The sequence below is a fragment of the Chanos chanos genome, chromosome 9 (assembly GCF_902362185.1).
Source record: "Chanos chanos chromosome 9, fChaCha1.1, whole genome shotgun sequence".
NCBI lineage: Eukaryota > Metazoa > Chordata > Actinopteri > Gonorynchiformes > Chanidae > Chanos > Chanos chanos.
Window position 1 is genome coordinate 16,083,706 of NC_044503.1, and position 27,141 is coordinate 16,110,846.

At 42.3% G+C, this 27,141-nt stretch overlaps 1 protein-coding gene across 1 annotated transcript in view; it reads right to left on the minus strand.

Moving 5' to 3' along the window:
* LOC115821419 (metabotropic glutamate receptor 7-like) overlaps nucleotides 1-27,141 on the minus strand; it is a 39,114-nt gene that overhangs the window by 2,750 nt on the left and 9,223 nt on the right. Inside the window, exons 2-8 of the mRNA XM_030785248.1 lie at nucleotides 21,829-22,045; nucleotides 16,655-16,790; nucleotides 15,937-16,091; nucleotides 15,112-15,249; nucleotides 12,640-12,840; nucleotides 11,190-11,332; nucleotides 7,956-8,891 (exon numbers count right to left, since the gene is read on the minus strand). Coding sequence (XP_030641108.1) covers nucleotides 7,956-8,891; nucleotides 11,190-11,332; nucleotides 12,640-12,840; nucleotides 15,112-15,249; nucleotides 15,937-16,091; nucleotides 16,655-16,790; nucleotides 21,829-22,045 — 1,926 coding nt within the window. The remainder of the gene's footprint in view (nucleotides 1-7,955; nucleotides 8,892-11,189; nucleotides 11,333-12,639; nucleotides 12,841-15,111; nucleotides 15,250-15,936; nucleotides 16,092-16,654; nucleotides 16,791-21,828; nucleotides 22,046-27,141) is intronic.

Below are 27,141 nucleotides of genomic sequence, written 5' to 3' on the forward strand. Positions count from 1 at the left end.
GTTTACAGAATAGTTCTCAAAAGAGCAAGAGCCTGCAGGCAGCCATCAAGAGTTCTTATCTTTATAGACGTCAGATTGTTACACCACAAACAGAAATACAACTGAAAGCCTGTTTCTCTGCCAGTTCCACACAAGCGTGTGTGTGTGTGTGTGTGTGTGTGTGTGTTTCTGTATGTTTGTGTGGGTAGGGGGGTGTTTCCACTCAATGCTTCTGATCTGTACCTTTATTTAAATGCCAATATAATCATCAGAGCAGAATCCCATCTGGTTCTTCTGCATCTCTCAGCTCAGACATGAAAGCAGAAACTCACAGATATACATACTAATGATCTATACCCATTTTATTCATACATACGCGTACTCTAACCAACATTATTCCAATTCAAATCCAGGCCCGGGGTAAATGAATCATAACGGTATTAGAAAATGCTGTTTTTATGATCCTCATCTCAGTTTTGCTGTAGTCGTGGGGGAAAGCATTCAGCTGTATCTGTATGTGTATGTGTGTGTGTGAGAGAGAGAGAAAGAGACAGAGAGAGAGAGAGAGAGAGAGAGAGAGAGAGGGGGAGTGAGAGGGAGAGATAGGTAATGGTTTTGTATAGCCTGCTGAGCACTTTTCCGATAGGGGTAATTGTGTTAAACTGCCATGAAACTGAGATATCTGGAGCTGTTCTTACAACACCAGTTAGGCAAACTAAACATTTTTTACAGCATTCACATTGCTCAGGATGATAGCAGTGGACAGCCAAGACAGTGGGGTCAAAGCTCCATTAACTGGTCATAACCTTCACTTTACAGCCTTAGGCATCTGTAATGACTATTAAATGCCCCTGAAGGCTACCAGCCCAGTGATGTAAGACTGGCATCGAATGCGGTCTCCATAGTAACATTCTCAAATTTGGAATGTGTGGTTACCAATGCTGCGCAGAGAATTATTCCCGATGATTCTGATGTCTTATGAAAAGGTTCCTGCAGTAGCTCTAATGGTCTACTTTAGAAGTTCCACGACCGTGAAGTGATGGGAAGAACTTGAAATGGGGTCTTGCATTCAGTTCAGTTTGATTGACATGTGCTGTACTGTGATAAACTGTGTGTTCATGCATGTTCGAGTGAGAGATAGAGAGAGAGAGAGAGAGAAAGGGGGGGGCAGAGAGTGTGAGAGCGTGAGAGAGGACAGAAAGAGAGAGAGAGAGACACAGAAATGGACTGTGGGTATAATCGTTTTTAAGGAGCTGGACTTCATACTTATGAATAAAAGGTCCAGTTCTGTTGTCTGTGAGTGTGCCTCTCTCTGAAGTCCAGTTTTTTTGGGTCTAAATGACTGCAACAGTGTTAATGTTTTTGAGTGTGTGTGTGTGTGTGTGTGTGTGTGTGTGTGTGTGTGTGTGTATTGGCAGAGGAGGGTCCTGAGAGTGTGTGCAATACCCTGACCCAAATTCGGCAGATCTCCTCTCCGTTCTCTTCTCTGAAGTGCTCCTGTCACTCTGCATCCATAATTCATTGCTGTTGCTTTAACATAAATAAATACATGAAGCCAATTTCACCACTGCTTGGCAACCTTCTATTTATAGACACTGTGATGATTTATTGAGACAGTCATCAGAAATCAAATTATCACTCAAAGTGAACATCTCACTCTAAAGATCTCTAGGTTTCAAAAAGAAAAAAAAAATCAAATGACTAATGAGTCAACTCGTCAAATCATAGCTACATTTTTTTTTTAGTTTTACCCAAGCGAAAAGTGGTTGCAAAACAAGCTCTAATTTACGTACGCATTTTAACATTCATTTCAAACTACCTTTCCAAGCACTGCGGGTATGACAGACTACGCCAGGAAAGACAGACAGGCCTTCACCTCAGGGCTTTTAAGGTTTCTCTCCCCTCTCCTTGTCTCCCCTCCTCTTTTGATCGGCCTACTTAAAAGTGAGCTCTCCTCTCACTTCAGCCTCAGCGTATGGCTAATGAAAGTTCTGTGGCCCTGGTCCATTGTTTGATGGGATCACATAAGTTCTGGAAAGATCCCCTGTCATCCCTCAGCAGGAAAAAAGAGTGAAGACTGACTGCTAATGTAACAGAGAGCTGACCTGAGTTTTCTCTGATACAATAACCTTCAGACACTCAGCCACAATACACACTTACAAACCTTAATGTACTGTGGTTTCAGTGCACATAAAACTCAGTCTTCAGGAACTGCTGACAAGTGGGTGGAGATGTACTATACCAGCAGCTTAGGAGATCTTGACCACCAGGTTACATGTCGCATAATAGCCCCAACACTACCTCCAGTCTAACTCCAGCCAATCGGCAGCACAATCCTAAAATTACAGGTAACGGTAAAGAGTGGTCCATTATGTAATTCAAGACCTAACCCTAACCTCTTCCTTACTCGATCATGAATCCCAAACACTTTTCGGGTTTCTGATGTGCCTTTTTTTTCTCTCTCTCTTGCCTTGAAACTGTATGAACTAGGAAACACTCCAACTGTACCCGTCGACATTTACTCAATGCACACTTCCTTTATGGCGTGGTTTTCATTCTGCCTGTCTTGGAAGTAGCTTTAGATAAAAGCGCCTGCCAAATGAATAAATGTAGCGTAATGTAAAGTAATGTATACCTGTGACAGAACACATGTGTGATAGTTGGGGGTGATGCTTCAGTTTAGCGCCTTCCACAGGACTGAAATTCACCTTAATCTATCTCGCTTATTCCTATGTGTAATTATGGGGACAAAAGTACATTTAATCAAACATACATGATTATATATTTCACAAACTTATTACGACACCACCGACTCCCTCCCTCATTCTAGTTTACACACTCACACAATGCTCAGCATTCTAGACCAGCATGTTCTCTCATACTATTGAATTCTTGTACTTTCGGACTACCCAACGTGCAGCGAAGGGCCTTGATCGGTTTGTGGTGAATGTAAACACATGGCAGACAATACGCTTTTGGACTGCTCTGTGCAAAATGCCTGCATGCTATGGTTTGCTTACATAAACATGTTTCGTGTACTCTGGATTGCATGATGAAGTACTACAGCTGTATGTGGAAAACAGAAAGCGTGAAGTGATATTGCAACTGAAAAGACAAAGCGTAAGCCTTTGAATGTTTCATACGGGACCCATATGTTCCAGGTTCACCTCTCTCTGGGTAATATGAGGTGGCAGGATGGAACGGCGGACGGCCCCGTTTCCACGCGACACCACCTGCAGTGGCTAACGAATGTCAAAATAATGAGGTTACCAACCAAATGACATGAGATTGGCTAAATGGGATTATATAAATACTCTTTTCAGACATACAGAAGAAATAAATACCAGCTAACTTGTGCGGCTGGTTATGTAAAACCCTCTAAAACAAGTGCAACAAAGAATTCATTTGTTTTCAAATAAGGGTGTGGATTCCTGGTTTGATTTGGTAGGGCAACCGCAGGTGGTAAGAATCAACACGTGTGAACCATACATACGTTTGAAATGTTTGATTTTTTGGACCATTAACTTTCTAAAACTTTCAGTTGTTCTGAACAGTTACTGCTCTGAATGTCTCCGAACCCAGGTTTCTGGCATTTCAATGTCATGATCAGCCAAATAGTAAAAAAAGTGAAAAAACTGCTTCTAATTATTCCTTGCCTTCTGATTTAATTTACTGTTCATAACTGGGCCACTGCCATGTCAGTTTTGCACCACATGTTAGAGGCTCCAGCATATTGAGATTACAAAAGATAAGCCCGTAAATTCATGACCTGTCACATGGAAACGTCATACAATGTACGTCATACAATGTACGTCATACAATGAATAGAAGAATAAAACGTTTCTGATTCAAGGAATATTTTTAAATGTAATTTGAAGAGTTATTGTAGGCTAATAGTTCTGCCAAGCTAAAACGGCACATGGCAAAGTTTTTTTTTTTTTTTTCACTTAAAGGATTAATGGATGTACATTGTACAGCTGTTCACTGAAAAAAAGGAACATTTTAACAAAATGTGCCAAAACGAAATGTCAGGAAAGCAACTGCAGAAAAATAAAGCGTAGTGTTATTATTCATTGATACGATCCCAGCAGCTCTGTGCCCATTAGAAGTCTTTTTATCAAAAGCACTTTTGGAAAGGGAGCTGTCGACCCTCTTTAGGAAGACCCCAGTGCTCTATTCGTGTGACTCTGTCAGCACGAGTGTGAGGAGAGTGCTCTCTCATGCTCTGCGCCTCGGGACGTCTTTTACAATTTGCACAGGAACTCACGAAACACGAATTTCAAACAGAGGGAAGAATAGAAAATACAAGGACACTGTCAAAGTGCAGTGCAACACTGAGGCCGAAGGCTAAGACAAAGAGACACGTAGTTGGATCTCTGTGCAGCTTTGGACACGGGCAGGAGCAGCAGATGAATGAAAACAGGAGTAACAGGAGTACGCAGAGAGACCAAGCATTGAAAATATGGCCCATACTCAGTCGGTGAAAGAAAGTGATGGAGATAAATGGGAGACTTCCAATCTTAAAGCAGTGCAGTGTGGGAGAGAGTCGTGGAGGGAAGGAAGGAAGGAAGGAAGGAAGGAAGGAAGGCAGAAACATCTAGCAAAAAAAAATAAAACACTATAAAGCTAGAGGGGGAGGGGAGAGAGGGAGAAAGAGAGAGAGAGAGTAAGAAGAAGGTGGACAGAGGGACAGAGATATAGAGACTGAGCAGTTTAGAGAAGTTCTCATCTCAGTGCTGTATCACATTACCGGAGTGCCATCCACTTAGAGATAAGCAGCCCGCCAAAATACAATAATCATCTGAACTCACATGCCCTTCTTTTTCCGCCTGTCTCTCAAGAGCCATCATCACTGACTCTGTGTGTGTGTGTGTGTCTGAGTGAACACACACACAAACATACACTGGAGCAGGGCAGTGGGTTGAACACATAATTCCGCTGTGAAATAAACACATTAGTAGCTTTTAGGACAATTACATTAGGAAGCTCTACATTACGAGCCACCAACAAATCTAATCTGTGAATCCAGTTCCCTAACCATGTGTTTATAAAGCCTAGTGTTAATTACCTGATTAAGTTTTTAACATTGATGTAGCATTTAGGGGGAAAAAAGGAACAAAACAGTTTCTGCTTTTTTTGGGGGGATTTCGCATCTGCACTAACACCTGAAAAGTCCAGTCGATTTATAGCTTGGTTCAGCCAATGGGCTGACCTGACGAAAACCTCATGCATGCACTGTTTTGGCCTTTTTTTATTAAAGACAAATGTTTTTCTTTCATCTTACATCAAAAATATGCTCCATCGTGAAGCACTGTCAGCTAGAAAATCTTCCTTTGCCTTTTATTAGGACATTTTTTTTTCACTGTAATGCAGTCAGAACATTGCCAGTGTGCCAGATTCTTGGCTGGATCTCATTATCTGCCCCTTATTTTAACCATGGTTTTTTCCAGAGCTATGTAATCGGGTACATGTACAGTTACAGCTGAAATTCTATGTACTATTAAACACAACTGTTACTTGGCTCTACAGAGCTTACAAACCTGATCAGTACTAAAAACAGAACTAGATATGTTCTGTCAGGTTCGTTTTAGTCTTGTTTGACTGTTTTGTTTGCGCTTTTTGTTGGCACTTGTATTAAACCACACTCTGAATGTTTATTGCATGTGTTACTATCCAGTCCATCCTGTCATGTGTGTGGATTTTTTTTTTTATTCCACAGGGTATTTACTTTCAGTATATCAATCCGTATTCATTCCACAACAATTCATCTCACTTAATCAAGTAAAGTTGTCAAATTACAAAAATATCAAATTGTCAATCAGTATCATAACTTCATTTACTTATATCGCATTATATCAAATTATGTGAGAGTTAACAACTGTGCAATGAGGTTTCTTGCAGCACTAAGGCTGTTCCTGTAGTTTGGTTTGTGCGTTGAAGAACGCAGTGTTAGAACATAAAATGCTGTTCTGGCCTTCACTCAGTCTGCACTGGATTCGTTTCACATTTATGGCATGGAAGTATCCGGACACTTGTGAACAAAACTGAAATTCACTGTGGCTGTAAGTAATTTTTGTCAGCATCAGATATTTGGATAGAACTGACTCTTTTTTTTTTTTTTTGTTAGGTGGACCATTTGATTGTCCTGTTACGTTGGAATGCAGTTAAGTAATTATGAGTAAAATTTAGAGTGCACCACAACACAATACGTTTACCTATCTCTTTCATTCTTACTCTGATATTTAGACTGAATTATCACATCAATGAAATTGAGCCTGCAAATCTTCAGACCAAACAACGCACTGAAAAAATGTGCCGGGAAAATCTACGGATAGAGACTGACAGGGGAGGTGGGCAGATATAACATTTGAGTGTCTGACTCAGACCAAAGACGAGTGCACAAAAGAGCTTCTGTGCATTATGCTTCACATTATTTAACTATCATTTGTAATTATAATAATAAATAAAGACAAGGCTGGCCACGCCAAGGCTTATGTCATAAAGGAAGCCAATGATAAGTCTAATGGGACCCCCTCTCTGTGTTCGTCCTTCATTCTCTTAATTTCCCTCCCCACCCTCTTCTTCATTTCTTCCACCCATCATTCCATTTTTTTGTGTGTAATTCGACTAAGCCCCCTCCTCCTCCTCCTCCTCCTCCTCCTCCTCTCTTTTGCTTCCCCCCTCTCCTCTTCTCTCTCTGTGTGTCTCTCATTCTTTCTTTACTCTCCAGAATTAGTCACAATATCAAGAGCATGGCTGCAGGCTTTCGCTGACGAGGTTTGAAAAATGCAGGTCCCTGCACGATACCGTGGTCTCTGGAGCCACTGTTTCACAAACCGCTCCTAATGATCTCTTCGTCTACAGCAATAACACGTTGGGTTTCTCAAACTCTCATTCATTCAGTTGGAGACACTAATGAGAAACAAGACTCTTCAGAGCGATCGCATGTCTCTCAGCGAGACACACCCGAGCAAAACCACCAGGCACTTCAAACTTTCACTCAGCTAGTCAGAGATGAAAACAAGAAGAAAAAAAAAGTTCTTTAGAAGAGCATGGCCTGGTTATGTGTTTGCCTATGTGTCTGCCCTGTGATGGACTGGTGACCTGTCCAGGGAGTTTCCCTGCCTTTCACCCAATGAGAGCTGGGATAGGCTCCAGCACCCCTCGCAACCCTAATTAGGATAAGCTGCTTGGAAAATGAACGAATGAATGAATGGCTTTCTCAGTGAAAATTAAAGTTGTATGTATTTGCACCGAAGTTTTTGGTTTGGGATGTGTCCTTAAGTTATGCATTGCAAACCAGACAATTTCCGCTGGCCAAGGTTTCAGATGATGTATAAAACTACACTCTGGTTCTCATATAATTTCCATACCCACAATCACATACATTCCTTTATCCCAATTAGGGTCGTGGGGTACTGGAGCCTATTCCAGTGTTCACTGGGCAAAACGCAGGGAAACATCCTGGACAGGTTGCCAGTCCATTGCAGAGCAGACACACATTTATTATCTCCAATTCACCTGACTTAGATGTGTTTGAACTGTAGGAGGTCCCAGAGGAACCCCACGCAATCACGGGTAGAATATGAAAACCCCACACAGAAAGGAGCCTTGTCGCTCAGCAGGGAATCGAACCCAGGACCTTGATGTGAGGCGACAGCGCTACCCACTGTGCGCAATTTATATTTCTATTCCAGTCCCCATGGGCTGTAAAGAACAGGTACATGTTCTTGCTTATAAAACTACAGCAACATGTGTGCTGAAAGTTGTTTGAAAAGTCTTATCATGATGGAACATTTCACTTTGGGACTCTTCAGCAAGTCATTGTAGGTCAGCCAGCTTGTGTGAGAGTGAAAAAAACCCCAAGAAAATTGCATGTTTCTCAGTCAAACAAATCCGATCAAAGGAGAAACAGCCTCTGGGCATTTCTCAGTGAAACAAACTTCAGAGAGCACGTATAACCCTGGAGAACTCACCTTCTCAGCCGACTGGGCAGTGCCGAAAAAGATGGGGATGAAGGCCAGCCAGATGATGCAGGTGGTGTACATGGTCAGGCCAATGGGCTTGGCCTCATTAAAGTCCTCAGGTACACCTCGCGTTTTGATGGCATAGACGGTACAGGTGACCACCAGAAGGATACTGTAACCCAACGAACAGATAATCTGCAGGTCGGTGATGTCACACTTCAGCACACCAACCGCCCTTGCGGGATCCACTGCCTTCTGCTCCTCATAGTCCACAAATGTGTCCGGGGGATCCACAGCAAACCAGAGCAAGACCCCCAGAAGCTGCACCGAGATGAGTGTGGAGGTGATGGCGATCTGGGAGGAGGGGCTGATGAAACGTGGGGCAGTCACCAAACGCTTGCCCTGCTCAAAGATGCGGTAGATGCGGTTAGTTTTGGTGAGAAGAGCGGCGTAACTGATGCACATCCCCAAACCCAGGAACACTCGACGCAGGGCGCAAACGCCCGGGTCGGGCGTGGCGATCATCAGGAAGGTGCTGATGTAGCACAGGAAGATCCCAGTCAGCAGGACATAGCTCAGTTCCCGACCCGATGCTCGAACAATGGGGGTGTCATTGAATCGCACGAAGGTTGCCATGACGAAGACAGTGGCAATGATGCCAAGCAAGGCCAGCAAAACAGGGAGTACAGCCCAGGGGGAGCCCCACTCCAGTGTTACCACGGGAACGGGTTCACAGGCCGTGCGGTTGAGGTTTGGGCGCATGTCATAGGCACACAAGCGGCAGGAGGTCTCATCGTGTTGGTACTGGTAACCGTCGCATAAGTGGCAATGCCAACAACAGGGCATGCCTTTCACGTATTTTTTACGCTCTCCAGTCTGACATGGCAGGCTACACACAGAGACGGGCACTGGGACATCTTCAGCACCCCACCGCAGATCCTCCATCTGTAAATACAAACATCAAACATGACATTCATATAAATTCATATCACACATTCTATACACAAATATGTTCACACACAACAACACCCCAAATGTAAAATGAATACCCACAGAGATAGGTATACACACAAATCAAACACAAGTACCACAGACACACACATCCACATATGAGGATACATTAATTTAAATTGATAAATTAACACAAAAGGTGTACTGAGACAGGTTTTGTGTGGATCTGGAGGGCCACTATGCAATCTAAAATCACCTTCTAGAGATAATAATACCCTAAATAACATGAGACAAGGATAACAGACCTATAAAGCATAGCAGAGATGGCAGCTGCGGGAATCACATGGGTCTCATCAAACCGACAATAATTAGACTCACAATGGAGGTGTTAATAGGCTTTGCTGAGAGGAATGCGAGAGGGTAGGTGCACAAAGGGATAATTTGCCAAAAAGTCAATTTTCCATTATATTCCACACACCTCCAAGGCTGTCAGTCAAACCCAGATAGTTTCCAGATAGTGTCTTTTTCCAACCCAGTAGATTTGTTAAGCTAAAACAAAAAGTTTAGCTTCTATCATTTTTTGGGTCATTTTTTAAAATAAAAACTCTAACCCTAATCTAATCCTAACCCTAAACCAAAATGTTTGAAATTCATGATTTTGTCACAATGTTGACACTCACACAAACAAACAAAAATGATTACAGAGGACAATCTACAAAAGCACATCAGTCCAAAAGTGTCCAATTACGTCATGTGATAAGTCAACCTTCAGAAACATGAATATGTATCAGAATTGGGTCATAACCTTAAAACAAATAATCCATATTCAGAGATTCTCATTCTGTGATTATGAATGATAATGTATTTATAAATATATGTATTTACAAATAAATATATGAATTTAATATCTTTATAAATAATCTCAAACGTCTGATGAATACTAATAGGCCACAATCTCAATACCGTTGGTTTGTCAAATTTGATTATCAGGTCTCCTGCGCTTGGACTTCCAGGATGTGAGGATTGACCACACCCCTCGTGATCGGTTTAGAGATCAGTCTATTGTTTATAATTTCATTACAAACCATCTCCCAGATCTAACAGAGTCGGATATGGTACAGACAGAAGTCATTTTATTCTTCCTTTTTTTTAGTTCATATTTACATATCTTCTCAATCTGCCCATCGTCCGTGCACACAATCAAAAACATATACACTATGTCTTTTGGTGTTACTGATGAGTTTCACATCTGATATCTTTGGTGTAATTAATTATTTGGACAGTGGATCTCTCCCGACTCAACGCTTATAATTACACACTGCCATGTCCTAATGAGATTAGCTGCCCTGTTGCTATGGATACATGCTCAACTTGTCACCTTGGACGGATGTGCTGCATCCTTGTGTGTGTGTGTGTGTGTGTGTGTGTGTGTGAGTGTGTGTGTGTATGTGTGTGTGTTTGTATACATATGTATGCGTGCATGTGTGTGTATGTGTATGTTTGTATGTTTGTATACACGTGTGTGTATGTGTGTGTGTGTGTGTGTGTGTGTTTGTATGCTTATATTTATGTATGTATGTATGTATTTGCCCCTATAAAATCTGAGCTGTATAACAGCACACAAAAGGCTATCTTCAGCCCAGAGGTTATTAATCATGATAACAGTAAGCTTTGGTGAGTGAGAATCCCACAGTAACCATGTGTGTCTGTGTCCTCCTGTTTTTAAGTGTGAGAGGAATGGGAATGGTTAGGATGAGATCTCTGTCAAACCCAGACAAACGCCTTTGAGTGAACCCTACGCGAGCAGATGTGCCGGCACGCCTACTCACGTTTAAGGTTTAGGAAGAGAATGACAGTAAGCGTTTTCCCTGACAAACAACATGTGCTTAACTAATACAGATATACACAGTCTCCTCAATGCTATTGGGTTTTACAGATACAAAATCTACATACAGATTTACAGATATATGACCACAAATTTGAAATTAGCCCAGGTGGGGAGAATGAACTCAGTGAATCAGTTTTATGAATATCAGCTGAAACTGTCTGATTTCCTACAGGCTAGTGTGGACTGTATCTGTAGTAACCATCTAACAGAGAACGTTTGATGTCCTCATTTTTGACTGATTCACTGTACTTTCTCTCTCTCTCTCTCTCTTTCTGTTTCTCTCTCTCTCTATCTCTCTGTCTGTCTGTCTGTCTGTCAGTCTGTTTCTCTCTCTCTCTCTTGCTAAGCAGTCTTCCTTCATCCAGTAAGAGATTCGCTTCAGGCTTTCTGACTGCCAAGAGCACCTTTAGATGGAGAAAGTCCATCCACTGGCCAATCAGATGGTACTCTGGAAGAGAGGAGGAGTTGTCACTCTGAACTTGGAAAAGGTCATAACGGCCTGGAGCATCACCGTTCTTGTCAAACATAACTGTTGTCCCGGCGCTGCCTGAGAGAGAGAGAGAAAGAGAGAGAGACAGAGGGAGAGAAATGAGAAACAAACTAAAGTTTTGCTTAATAAACATTGTTTCTGCCACACAGGCCAAAATACTGTTCAGTATGGTGTCAAGTTATGGTGGCCTAAATACTGTTCAATTTTGGTGACTTTGTGTGCATGTTGAGAAAAAAACAAAAAAAAACCTTTCGCTTCACTTTTGATCCAAAGTTTGGATAATGTAGCACAGAGGCAACGCCTTTTTATTAGATGATCAAATCTGCAGATCTCTCCAATCACCCATTCATCCCCCTTTCCCCTCCCCTCCCCTCCCCTCAACGTCCCACTCCCATCAACGGGAGCGAGTGACTGTGACTCACTGGACTCCCATAAATGACCCTTCTGAAATATTCGACAGGGCAGAGGAAAAGGAACGGAGTCATGAAGCGTGTGGAAAAATAGCTCACAACTGGGCCCCATAAAGGGCCAATACAGGCCTGGTGATGTCTGGTTCTATACAACTTAATGACGGCAAACACCAGGGAACAGCAAACCTCCCGTTCCGACAGGTCCCTGAATCATAAACTGCCAGTTTAGTCACCGTGGAGACGCAGCCTTTAACGCCTTATTTTTTTTCCCTCTTTGATTTTTTGTGTAGTGAACAGGTTATGATTGACTGCGTCATGTCAAGAGAGGTATGAGACATGGTGTTCAGTGAAAAAACTCCAGAGAGAGAGAGAGAGAGAGAGAGAGAGAGAGAGAGAGACAGCCTGGAAAAGCACTGATCTGAGTAGGAGGACCAGAGACTTCAGTCGACACTAGAACTCGGCGCTCTCTTAACACTGCCCACACACACGGCACATAACACAACACACATAACACACACACACACACACACCAGCACTCAGTTACAAAACCATTAGTGCCAAAAGCTGAGGACAGACGTAGAGGAGGGGGGGATTGACAACAGACACACCAGAGGCAGAGTCTTTTTCTCTCTTACTTTCTATAAGTCACATACCCTGTCACACTGAAATGGTTCAGTTCCAGTCTTATCCTGGGTGAAGCCAAGTCTACATGAGTGTAGGTGTATGCATGTTTGTATGTGTGTGTGGGTTTCTATGTTTATGTATGTGTGTGTAGGTGTGTATGTATATGTTTGTGACTGCGTATATAAGACTGCATAGGGGTTTCTGTGTGTGTGTGTGTGTGTGTGCGCGCATGTGTGTACGCGCATGTGTGTGTTCATGTGTGTGCGTGTGTGTCTCTGTGTGTGTGTTTGTGTATGTGTGCTTGTGTGTGTGCACTGGTGCGCGCCTCACCATTGAAGGTGGCGTTGCGAATGTACTTGAGCAGGACCTTGCCCGGTGCTTTGTCCATCTCTGGGCAGACTCCATGGTGATCTCCACACAGGTCCCTGTGCATGCTGTGTAAGGCATGAGCCACGGAATACACTGCATCTATCACAAACTGTACTTTCCCCTCCTGCTCATACCGCGAGTCTACCCCAATCCTCTCCTGACCTGAGAGACAGGGAGACAGAGAGAGGCAGAGAGAGGGAGAGAGGGAGAGGGGGAGAGAGGGAGAGGGAGAGAGAAAGAGAGAGACAAAGAGAGAGAGACGAAGGGAGAGAGAGAGAGAGAGAGAGAGAGAGAGAGAGAGAAAGAGGCAGACAAAGAGAGAGAGCGAGAGAGAGAGAGAGAGAGAGAAAGAGAGAGAGAGGGAGAGAGAGAGAGTGTGAGAGACACAGACAGACAGACAGAGACACATAAACAGACAGAGACAGAGAGAGAGAGATAGACAAAGAGAGCAAGAAACAGAGGAAGAGTAATTACAGTCTGAGTCTTCATTTGTGTCAGAGGAAACTCCCTCATAGGATTTTGAAACAACATAAAATCTCCCAGTGGCCTTTAACATGTGTGCATATATGAAGTTCACATGCACTGGCTGTGTGGGGACGTGTCATATATTCTAATTAAAGGGAGCTTTCCAGGATCTGCCAACAAACATGGCCACACATTACTCTGCTGGCCGACGGCCGACACAAAGGTTTTCCCTCCCAAACCAGTCTGTAAACAAACAGAAAGTCGTCACGGCGACAGAGAAAAGGCCACGTTCTGTCTTGGGTCTCATATGCATTTCATAAATTCCATAAAATGCATCTTTTCACTACAGTAATATTCTTCAAATGCCATTTTCATAATAACCTTTACGGATCCATTTGGAGACCAATTTCATTTACAGCAAAAAAATGAAAATGAAAAAATGAAATGAAAAAAAAGGGAAGAAAGAAAACCTTTGCTTCATCAGTTGTGGATAATTCATTCCAGCTTATTTGAGCTGAACTGTGTAACGGAGAGGAGATGTTTACTTCTCTGCTCTCTGATAAACACAGACGTAAAAGGGTCGCAAATTTTAAATGTGAAACACTCTCCAGTTCTACACTTTCCCTTTCTCTAAGACAATAAACTCATGCACACAGTCCCTCACAAAGACATTTAATCCTATGGCTTCCTGGAAAGAGAGGAGAGAGGAAAACAAGCAAAGAGGTCAAGAGAACATGCCAAACACACATTTCTCTTTTCTGCCTCCCCCTGACTCTCTATCTCTCTTCTTTGAAGGGCACAAACCTCCACCCCCACAAAGAACAGCACAGTGTCTCAAGCAGTAAACAGTTTACCTTCATGGCTGGCTATAAAAATAGTATTGAAATGTAGTAAGAGAGAGAGGATGGAGCTAGGACTGTCTCCCTTAGGCTGGTTCTGAATACAGCAATGTTTTTAAACTGATCTTCTTTTAATCAAAAGACTGAAGGGCTGAAATCATCTCATATTCACCTAGTATATCATTTAGTAATATGTATATATGATATAATATTATGCAGTCTATCTATCTATCTATCTATCTATCTATCTATCTATCTATCTATCTATGTATCTATCTATCAATCAGTCTGTCTGTCTGTCTGTCTATCTATCTATCTATCAAGATATAGACTGATGGATAGATGATATGCAGTCATATATTTTATAATAAAAATAATGATTAATGATGAAACATTAATTTATAATAATAGCAATTATACTCTGAATTCCTTACTGAATGTTGAAAATACAGTATAATATATGTACTGGTGATGAATGTTGGATATTGAACAGTATAATACATGTACTGCTGATGAATGTTGGATATTGAACAGTATAATACATGTACTGCTGATGAATGTTGGATATTGAACAGTATAATACATGTACTGCTGATGAATGTTGGCTGTGCGGCCCAGGCGCTTTTATGCCGTGTTGGAGAAATGAATACTGATGAATAATCCTGCGACATGCTCCCAAGGTACAGAATTATAGCACACATGTTGGAATACCGTTGGGATATTAATGACTACTGATAACCGTTTGAACTGCGCTGTAGTATGAGGCTGGGAACATTCAGGGAATCGAGTATGTGATGAGGAGATTTGCATTTTGAATGTAAAACTACAATTTAGTGTCTACATATAAGAACCTAATGAGCTCAGAGATGAGCTGTTCTGAGTCCTGAGTCCTGCCTACTGAAACACTGGTGAGTCACAGTTATCGTAAAAAAAAATTGTAATGGGTATAAAAAAGCAACTGAATGCGTCAATGAGTCAAAGTAACTGAGAAAAAAAACAATGGGTGTTACATACTATAAAATGAACTGTATGTGATTTTACACTGGAAAACAATACTAGCCCATTGGCCCTGCTCTGTAAAACACACACACACACACACACACACACACACACACACACACTTTTGTACCTGTGCACTTGCGACTGGTGTCCTCTCGTTTAGAGGAGGTCAGAAGCTTACAGTCAAAGTTTTCCTCCCAAAACTCAGCAAACCACACATTCCTGCGATTATTCTCTAGTGTGAGAGATGTGAAGTATTCATCAAATCCTGCAAAGCACAAAAAACCCCACTGCCATCACCTCAAGCAAATATCTTCAACTTTTACCCAAGTTATAAATTACAGGTAAATTGAGTTATGCTCACTGACCGCAGCTGTGAGTCACACAAAGCCAGTGCTTTGTGAAGGAGAGCTTGGAGTGTTTTACCATAAAATGTCTCCATGAATCATTATGTTTTGAGAGAAGCAGTGAATCTTTAATATCTAATATTTCATTGGGTAGAGGTTTGACTGAAATGTCATTTTTAACAGTAGAGCACTTGGACATGGGGCTAAAACTTTAATGGTCTGATTTTAGTTCAACTTCAGTTTTCTTTAAATGTGGAGTTTTTGATCTGACTAAGAGAGCTTTCCTTTTTAGGACAGAGCTATACTGTGTTATGCTTTTTCTCTTTTCTTTTTTCTTTCTTTTTGGATCACATGTTAAGTGTCTTGATTCTGTAAAAGTTTTGAGCCCTAGATTTGCTATTTTGCCAAACGAGCAAGAGACTCAACTGACTCAAACATACCAGCTCTGTTTCAACAAATCAGTCTAAACTGTTATGAAACACGAAAATATGTCACAGTGTTTTGACTGGACAGGTGAGGCTGCACTTGCAGCAGCACAACATTTGGATTAGCCAATGAGAACTTTACCTCTACTGAAAGAACTTGGAATTAGCCAATGAGGACCGTACCTTTGATTGTAGAGCGTTTGGGTAGAATGGTGATAGCTCCTTCTGCAACATCTTCTAACTGCAGGATAGGGCTGTTTTTAGTTCCCCAGCTGTCCGACCCGATCCACAGGAAGTGCCCCGTCTGATTGGCTCTTTTTGTGGCATTCAGGATTTCCCTACGAAGAAAGAAACGCCCACGGAATAGCAACTGACATTCACTGGTTTTCTACATGTTAAATGTTAGAGGAGGAGAGTTGATAAATACAGTCTGGTGAGTCTGGTGACATTTAAAGTGGTTCTAAGAGGTGTTTTTTTGTTTTTTTTTTCATTTTCCTTTGGGAGCAAAGGATATCAAAAATGATTTCTCTGATATGAGTAAAAAGGCTATAACTGTTTAGAGATTGAAGCATAGCGTTTAGTCCTTTATGAGTTGAAAATCCTTTTAATGACTCCATTAAATCACTCTATAAGAACACAGAAAACATTCTGAAAATGGGACAGCCAATGAGCCGAGGCTGGCTGTGTTGGGAGTTTACTCATAAAACGGTTTCTCTTCATCTGCACTCTGTCACTTCTCTGGCACTGCTCCTGTCCTTTTGTGTCTCTGCATTAGAGATGGGTCAAGGCCCATTCTTCTGTTACTCAACACAATGAACTCGGAAAAAGATAGTCTCTCTCTCTCTCTCTTTCTCCCCCTCACACACACACACACACACACAGTCATGCATGTGTGCTGTACCGTATGTCCTCCTCATTAGCGAAGATTACCACAGCTCGGGCATGTTGTGTTTCCAGAAGCTGCTGAATGGTCTTGTCATAATCTTCTGGTTTGGGATTGTGGGGGATTTTTAGGGACTGGGCTATGCAGATGCCACCTACAGAACAAGAGAAGAGAAGAGAAGAGAAGAGAAGAGAAGAGAAGAGAAGAGAAGAGAAGAGAAGAGAAGAGAAGAGAAGAGAAGAGAAGAGAAATCACTGCGGGGTGTTTCTGCACAGCCTGAGGGCAAAACGCCAACTCATTCAGCACACACCATACATACACACACACATACACACGTATACATGTACACACACACACAGACAATGAAACAGTACACACACAAACAGTGAGCCAACCTCACATTGATTTTGATATCATTGCTCATTTGGACCCAAATCTCTAGGGTTAACAGTAATCTGAGTATGAGTATGTTTGAGTATGTTTCTCTTTGGTCTCTGCTATTAGTACATGTCCAGTTCAAGGCAAACTGTACCACCCTTCACAGAAAGAGAGGCAGAGAAAGAGGAAGAGATAGAGACAGAGAGAGAGAGAGAGGGAGACAGAGAGACAGATAAAGAGAGAGAGAGAGAGTTCTAGTGCCCAGGATATCAATAACATCAACCCAACAAAGTCATGCACATATCATTACTGCTGGCCTTGAGAATGGTGCTGATTACAGAAGTCATCTCCCTTCATCTGACTGAGCTATGCATTCTAATGAAGCCCGATAATAAGAACTAATCAGTCAGTCTACTAACTGAAGTCAAATGTAAAATAATATGCTTGCCAACCTAATCTTCCTGCTGACTGAACCCAGAGACGTGCGTGTGTGTGTGTGTGTGTGTGTGTGTGTGTGTGTGTGTGTGTGTGTGTGTGTGCGCGCATGCACGCGCGTGTTTGCGTGCAAACAAGAAAACAATTGGTGGAGATGGAAAACCATTGTCTTAGATGAAAGCTGTAAATGATCCTTATGGAATGACAGGAACGTCAGTGAATAGAACAATGGGGACAGTGTAAATAACATTCCAGGGTCCAGCTGAAGAGACTTAACGCTGTGACATTATTTCACAATAATGATGACTGCCAATACCTCCACTCACTCAGCGAGATGTTCACAGAGATAATCCATGTGTTATACATGTGTAGGAAATATAGGTGTTCCAAATGCACGCACGCGCGTACACGCACGCACACACACGCACGCACGCACACACACACACACACACACACACACACACACACACACAGACTTTTTACCCTTGAGCGAGAAAAATACAGTTTCTTAATGCAACGACAGAAATAAATACCATCTTTTCTCTCTCTTTTTTTCCCATACGCCAATTAGTATTCCTCCTACTTAAATATAATACCCTCCAGTCTTTCAGATACATCAAAAAGACAGTAAAAAACAGGAGGAACTTTTTGAATGGTGAAATTCCTCTGGGTCATTACTTTGATATAAACAGTTTTCTGAGGACAGTCCAGCTTCTCTGTCCAACTTAATTGTAACATATTCAAAGGGAATACAGAAAAGGCAACGTGGATGATGCTCTAACGTTCTCTTGGCAACAGGGAATTGTACAAACCTTTTCTTATTGCAACTGACTGGAATACCAGTTTAATTTATTCCTGCCAAGAAGAGATGATAGGGATACACTAGGCCCTTAGAAAGAAAAAAATTGTTTGATTTTAGAAATCAGACGCCCAATATTCAGATGGAGGTTGTGCAGGATCTGCAGCTAATGTTGTTGATGTGTAGAGGCTCTTTCTCACTTCATAAAAAGTCAAATATGTTAAAAAGGAAACTGTAGCTGAGGTCTGAGCCAAACATCATCCAAAAACACATAATTATGCTATCTTAAGTTAAAAATACTCCAAAATGACTCTTGTAAACAGGCAAGGGGTGTGGGGGAAGTGCTAGGAAAAAGTCCTCACGTGTCTCTAAACTTCACTTGGGGAGTTTTAAGCTCTAGACTATCATCCTCTAAGATACACTTTATTTTACATCTTTAATAATGTATTTTTCCATATGAATGTTCTCTCTCGCTCTCTCTCGCTCTCTCTCTCTCTCCCTCTCTCTCTCTGTCTGTCTGTGTTTCTCTGTCTCTGTGTCTCTTCATATATACACACACACACACACACACACACATGCGTGTGTGTAATAGGGAAGAATATATTGTGAATATATTCAGATGAAGTTTGCCTCGGTTTTGTCAGCGTCTTGGTTTGTTACTGCAGCCAGAGCTATGGAGCCACAGGTGGACCCGCATTAATGTCATTCAATTATTCATCACAATCCTGGAAACCTGAAAATGGACTTTGCCGGACACTAAAAATGCTCACTTTCCATTTAGCCTTGCCGAACGCTTCCTGGAAACTCTGCAGAGTGACTCCAAAATGGATGCCAGCCTGGAGGGGAGGAGGGTCATTGTTGTTCAATTACGTTCAACCCTTGGAGCTGTGTGGCTGGCTAAGACTGCCAAAGCCATCCCAGACCACACACGGGTAGAGCTGGGACTATTAAGGTAAGTCCCCCCTTTGAAATCAATAGGCCAGCATTGACATCTTTGGTTAGCGATTGCATTAGCCAACAGCTGCATAAGCCATGAGCTAATTCTAATGCACACACACACACACACACACACGCGCGCGCGCGCACACACACACACGCACACACACACTCACACATGCACACACAGAATGTGAAAAACAAGACAAAACAAAGCAATACAGAACAATTTATACATATCCAAATTTAAACCTTTACAACATGAAGATTTAGGCCTTGGATACAACAGATTCAAAAGATTTAAAAAAGATTACAAACATTCTCCCAATTTGAAATGTCCAATTATCCGTGGTCTCTCCTTAGTCTTCTGCTCACGTGGCAGCTTTTTCAGCTGAGGTGAGTAATGCTAGCACATGCATCCTTCAATACACGTGATGCTATTCACAGCACCTTTTCACACAAGAGAAACACACCGAGCACCCTAAGACTGAGAGAGAGAGAGACAGAGACAGAGACAGAGAGAGAGACAGAGAAAGAGACAGGGACAGAGACAGAGACAGACAGACAGACAGAGAGAGAGAGGGAAACCAAATGACACACGTGCCCAAGGCCAGAGGTAGACCCTAAATCCCGTCCCCTCAGTCTGCACATGTGAGATACACGTCTGTGCCAGTGATTTTACCAGGTGTTCCACTCAGGTTATAATTTAACATCCACACACACACACACACACACACAAACACACACCTCAGACTATCCACTGGACAGTTTTCAGACTGGCCTGTATAGTTGTTGCAATTCTAAGACACCTAAAACAGAGAAAGTTATGAAAAGTTCATTTCACAGCCACTAACTCACTCAAAAAGTGAGAGTCAGAAAATCCTGTGAGAGCCCCCGTCCTCTCTGCTGTCCAACAACAGTGATGAGCTCTGTTTCTTTCTCTTATTGAAATATGAAGTATCACACAAGGAAAGTCCATCCAACAAAGGACTGGCAGCATCAAGAATGAAGTTCTTTCACAATTGGCCTAATCTACCTATGCCTTATCATTGTTTTCATGCACAAAACAAACACAATACATATTTGGCCCATTGCAAATGCCATGACCAATCACTCTGGTGAATTTAGATCTACACAAACCAATCCCTCCCAAGAGAGAGATGCCCGACTATCTATTGACCCTGTGACAGACTGTGATTCTAATCTCTGTTGTAATGATTATCAGACACTGGTGTCCAGTCACCCCTGAAGCAATGCAGGATCAGATTTAATTGAATGACAGGTGCAGAGTTTATTTTTATTGATCATGCTTCAGGATCACGGCAAAATGGCAAAACAAGATGTCTGGTTATGACAAGACGCTGTTTTTGTTTTGCTTTTTTAAACAAGCTGTGTATCTTACGTCTGTGCCAATACGCATATTTACAAAATATGCAATATGCATTAAAAAAAAAAAATTTTTTTTGAATAAATAAATGAAAATTAAAACCTAAATAATGTAATGACAGGCTCTGATCCCTGCTCCCCCTCTTCAAAATTTAAACTGTCTTAAACTGCTCTGGCTCCCCACAAGCCACAAACACCACAACAGCTTCGTAAAGATTTAATGAGAGATTAGTTCTCACATGAGCGCACACCTCTAAAATATTCATGTGCGCTGGACGTACAGAGGCTTGCCCAGGGGAGGCCGGTAATTCTGTCATCCGTCTTAAAGGCGCTCGCCCCAGCCTTCGCCTTCCGATTCCCTGGCAGCTTCCCGCCGATGCCGTGTTTTGATCGGCCAGACACGGGATTTGTGCGGGAACCCTTTACGCTATCGGAAAAAAACTAACGAAGCAGTGACGCTTAAATTGTGGTGCAAAAATGACCAGTTGGATTAGTGAGGTATTGGTTGAATATGTAAGTTTCTGTGAGTTTAGATCAGAATGCGAATTATACAAGGACAGTTGGGGGGGGGGGGTGTCAATTTTTTCTCCATGGCTATAGCATAGGATATAGAAATGCCCCCCCCCCCCCAATTGTTGTTTTTACCTCTTTTGGGTGGGTGTGTGTGTGTGTGTGTGTGTGTGTGTGTGCGGGGGGGGGGGGGGGGTCCAAGTCTCAATTAGGGGGGGTCAGACCCCCCAGTCACCCCCATAATTCAAACCCTGGTTTAGATCAGTTTTTTTTATTCATAGTAAGAAACACCCAAAGCTTACCATGTTTCTTTTTTATTGTCTGTTCATGCACGCCCTTCATCTTTGTTTGAGAGGGTGAAAAATAGGCTCAGAATGATCATAGCGTTTTTTCAGAATGGCAGTTTATAAACCTGCTGTGACTGTGAATGTCTTTGCTCTTCATTCATCCCATCTCACATTTTATGAAGGAAGGAGGGCATTTATCTGCCTTGCTGTGAAACGGAAAAGGAAGTACCAAAAATACCACAGAGTATGCAAAAACAGCGAGCGCAGTTCACACCACCAACAGGCAGCCAAATATCAGAGCTGCTATGTAAAACAAAACAAATGTAGCATTCAAATCAGGCTGGACACTTTGTTGTTGTTGTTGTTGTTGTTGTTTCTTTCTTTCTTTTTGAGTTCTCAGCAGTGGAGCAGACAGACAACATGAATTCAAACGGTAGCTTGTCTAAAACTTATGGTCTGACCAGCACTTTTGGAGAGCTGGGTAAAGGTCTCCACCCCCTTCTCGCCGTAGCTCCCTTCTGACGCCACGGTGGACACGTAGCTCCAGCCCAGCGCCCGCAGTATGTCCACCATGGCCTGGGCCTGAAACGAGTCTGGAGGAACCACCCGTGAGAAGAAATCGTAACGCCGATCGTCACTCAGCTCTGGAGCCGTGGATGCGTAGCTGACCTGAGGAATCTGTAATAGGGAGAGAGAGAGGCAGAGAGAGAGGTAGAGAGAGAGAGAGAGAGAGAGAGAGCGAGAGAGAGAGAGAGAGAGAGAGAGAGAGAGAGAGAGAGAGAGAGAGAGAGAGAGAATCTCATTAAGACACACCGAGTAGTATAAGCCCCTGTTAATCTGAAGGCCATTGGCCAAAGAGGTTAAAAAAGGATCACATCTATTATAATGTTTAGGTTAATGACACCATTTGTTTATGTACCAGATGGGTAAACCAGCTCAGTCTCCTGAAATCATGAATGAATGATTCATACAACACATGAATATTTCATTTGTATAAGTTATTGTGCTGTAATGCAGAGATATGTCCTGTTGTTCAAACTAACATTTGAATCACAGCTACATAAATATGTTAGAATTGCAGACACGCAATTGGTCGCATTCCCTCTTGTCAGACAGAGAGCATAGTCCTTTTGTGTATCATTACTAAAACAACACCCTTTGAGAATCTGCAGCCTGTGGGGGAAGCTTCTAGAATGATTTTATCAACAGACCTCTGGCATGTTGCTTGGTTGGACCACGCTGTGATTCCAGCTGTAACAGAAACGTGTGGATGAAAACCAATCACCAAAGGGCTTTCAATGGAGTGAATTCTGACTGGTTTCTTTCACCTCCCATTTCTGGTTCATTATATGATCTTATATGCCTGTGTCACTGTGTAATTCATTAGAAGAAGGGAGAATGAAAAAAAAAGTATGTCAGCAAATAGGTCGTGGATCATTAGCATAAGTAGGCTGATAACATATATTGCCTGCTTATCTGCTAATGAACAGAGGGCAGTTGCTGTCTTAATATATATTGGAGGAGGTGTGTCTGAGAGTGAGTCCCACTGAATAACAAGGGGGAGGGACATGCTGAAAATGGGATGGAGACTCACTGGCACAGGCTGTCAGCTGATGAAACTAAGCTTTTTTTTTAATGCATGGAACAATTTCACCAATTTAAAAAAAAAAAAAAACCCCATAGAGCCAAATGCATATTTTTTTCTTTCCTTTTCCTTTTCCTTTTCCTTTTTCCTTGAACTTCACCTGACTGAACTAATAACCATGCTCAACTCCAGTCTGACCTGTGACTGATCCACAAAACTGCATTTTGTCTCCAGCCGTACTGTATACCCTGAGGCGCCTGTGCAGGACACGGTTCAGACGGATACGGTTCAGACGGATACGGTTCAGACAGATTCGGTGTGGTTGAGGTTGGTTGAGGGTCAGCGGGCTGCACTGAGGTAGCAGTGGTGTGCCACGGTTCTCTTTTCACTTCTCACCTCAGGAGTTCACACAACTCATCCACCTGTTTTTCAATTAACCTCCAGCTCTCCTCAATGCCTGAAGGCAAAGAATCACACCAGGGTAGCCAGAGCTGCTTTATGAGTGTGTGAGTGTGTGTGTGTGTGTGTGTGTGTGTGTGTGTGTGTGCATGAGTGAGAGAGAAAGACAGAGAGCAATAGAGAGACACACAGACAAACAGACAGAAAGACAGCGATAGAGAGAAAGAAAGAGGGGATAAGAGATCAAGAAACTTACAGACAGACAGAGAAAGAGGTAGGCAGAGAAAAAAACAGAGAGAGAGAGAGAGAGAGAGAGAGAGAGAGAGAGACTAATCCACAGTAACCATTTTACAGTCTGTGAAATGTTTGTGTTTAAAGCTATCGTCTCTCTCTGTTTCTATTTCTCGTTAGTGTATCTTGAAATTCTCTTTTTTTTAGGTTATCTACCAAACCTTGATATGGACAGTTAATTTCTTATTACGGCATGTAGTGCATACAAAACGCTGGCATCTCCAGAGGGTTGAGAGAGTGTTTCCTCGCTCTGACACTGAGAGAGAGGGAAAAGGCCAGTCTTTCTCAGATTTCCAATGTTCTAAAAGCCTGTGTTGTGGTGCGCGTGTGTTCGTGTGCGTGTGTGTGCGTGCGTGTGTGTGTGTGTGTGGTCCAAATGGAGGTTAGGATAGCACCATGGTCCTGTTTACTTTCACTTAAACGTCATTACGCCGGCAGAATCGATCAGGGAGAAACAGTGGGGTTTGTCAGGAGCCATACTCCTGTATTGATCTATATGCACATGGCAGAGGGTGGGAAGGATAGTGAAAGAAAGATTGCCAGATGGAGAGAGAAAGAGCGAGAGAGAGAGAGAAGCAAAAAGAAAACGGGGAAAAGAGAAGACAAAAAGGACAAAAGAAATAATGAAATCTGCTATTCCTTACAGCTCCTGCATTTAGTAGGATAAAAGCATTGTTATTCTAAATGTAGCGACCGCAATACTTAGGACAGGATCAGGGAGAACTGGCTTCCTTCTGTAATAGTGTATGAGCTGGAAATGGCTGTTCTTTTTACACCAAAAGACGAGACCACCAAATGACTGCCAAAAATAATGAGTGCATTCTGTCAGAAAAAAAACATATCTGAAAAAAACACACACAGATCTCTGGGTAGAAAAGCAGGAAGAAGAAGGAGAAGAAGATGTAATTCCCTGCTCCAGTGATGAACAATAGTGTCAGTCCTCCCTGCCTCTCTCTAATTCAGGAAAACAAACAACTGTATTTAACCAATAATAGACTGGAGCTACACTATCTCTCAGCCTGAATAAAGACACTCATGTATATATGAAAGATAGCGAGAGAGTGAGAGAGAGAGCGAGAGAGAGAAAGAAGAGGGAGAGAGAGAGAAAGAGAGAAGCCCCCGCCCAGAGTGGCTAATACTAGTTTTCTCTTTGGATTTAACTGAAAACCATAGGATTCAGAGTCACCTTCAGAAACACAAAAAAAACTCACCCACACATGGTATTATGTGGTAAAAGGCCAAATAAACATTGCCAGTCGTCACGTTTCATGTCCTCTAAGACACACACGGATGCGTAGTCAACATATAGTTCAATCTCAATGACACCACCATATGTCCACTGTCATTGTTATGCTTACAGGTAAACAAACAGTTAACTAAGGCGATACAGTAAACACAGTTTTAGTTTAAACAGAGTTAGCAAAAGGAAATGTAAAAGGCTGTGTGAGGGGAAAGCCACAGAAGCCAAAGTTCTGGAGAGTAACGGAGGCATAAGTGAGGTGACCGTGGGTCAGCTATCGGATCATTCTGGATAAAGCCTAAAGGAAGAGGGAGAAAAATGTGACTTATCAGCTATGGGCCCAAAGGAATGGGGTGTTCTCCCACCTCGCCGTGGCCAGCTCATAAAAGGGCCACTTTTCCAGGCCACATGGGACTCCTCTGTGGAGACGTATGAGGGTATGATTTGGGGGAAGTAGAGAGGGGGGCTGGTATGTGCTATTTAGAACATGTGAGGAATACACTGTTCTGTGCATCTGTGTTTAAGCACGACTCTGACCCCAGTCAACGTGTGTGGGAGGGTGGGTGTTTTCAAATGATAAACCATAGCCTTAACAGGGAGACTGTGGCTGAGTCAATCCATAAAGAGATAGATAGATAGATAGATAAATAGATGGACAGACAGACAGATAGATAGATGGATAGATGGATGGATAGATAGATAGATAGATAGATAGATAGATAGATAGATAGATAGATAGATAGATAGATAGATAGATAGATAGATAGATAGATAGATAGATAGATAGATAGAAGTGTAAGAAAAACCACACCCGTGTAGAATAGAAAGCGATGAGATTCACATTCTTGATAGAGGTAAAGACAGAGATATGGTTCCTGAATCTCTGACTACTTGCCGTCTTTCTCAGTGCTCTGGATCAATCTGCACTTTAATGGCTGATAAGGAGTGCATTGGATTTCAGCTCCAACACAGCCAGCATAAAGATACACTACTCCTCTCATTAGAGACCACATTGCATGCCGTTCTCCAAACCTGTAAACCCTGTAAAACTAATCTGACAGTGAGTGGAGAGTCGAGAACCTCTGTGGTCTTTAGAAAATGCCTCAGACACACACACACACACACACACACACAAACACTGCATTGCTCTTGCACTGCCTCAGGTATCGTATTTTAACTGCGGCTATTGATTTTCCAGCTCCTCCCATGCTCGAGTGTAATGTTTTATACTGCACCTTGTACCATGGTACTTTTTCCCCACCTCTTATCTGACATAGATGACTGCTAACACTGCACTGTTGTCTCAAACAGCCAAAATGACACGAAGACGGGGATCTAATGAGGAGGAAAATTATGCCAGTCCTGCCCTGACAAAGCACCAGCTGCCAGGACGGGACGGCAGACACACACGGCACAACACAGAGAAAGACAAGGAACAAAATGCTTACTTCCTCTCCAGCATTACTCATTACTGGAGACACATTTGTGTGTGTGTGTATGTGTGTGTCTGTGTGTGTGTGTGTGCGCATGTGAGAGAGAGAGGGAAACATAAAGAGAGAGAGAGAAAAAAAGTGTGTAACAGACAGAGAGAGAAAAAATAGAGACAGAAAGATAGATAGCAGAGGAGAGAGCTCTTTCTTATCGGTAGCATTTAGTCAGATAACAGTGTTTCAGTTTGACAAGAGGAAAATTAATGGAAGAAGCAAAAAAAAGGGAGGAAAGGAAAAGGAAAGAAAAAGAGAAAAGGGAAAAAATGAGAATAAAAAAGGGAAATGAAAAAGTGTGTCACAGAGTGAGAGAGACAGAAAAGAAAGAGAGAGAGAGAGAGAGAGAGAGAGAGAGAGACAGGAATTTCTCTGAATCTAACTCATTGGTGCGATTCTGTCAGGTTATTTGTCTCTGTCAGTGACATTGTCTTGGTGTGTCTTCGTGCTGTGCCCGTGTGACTGGCACGTCTGTGACGGGCACATCCACTCAATGCACCTGTCATGCGGATCACAGAGAGAAGCCAAAAAAAAAAAGAGAGAGCACCTCTATTACAGTAATTCATTCTCCTCCACACTGCTCACGTCAGTCATAAAAATCTATTATAATCTATAATATATCACACATCATCCAGCTATATTCTATTTATGCAACATATACTGTGCCTCACTCTTTAATACTAAACAGCAGTACATGTATGCATATCTACACACACCAACTCTCTCTCTCTCTCTCTCTTTCTCTCTGTCTGTCTGTCTCTCTCTCTCTCTCTCT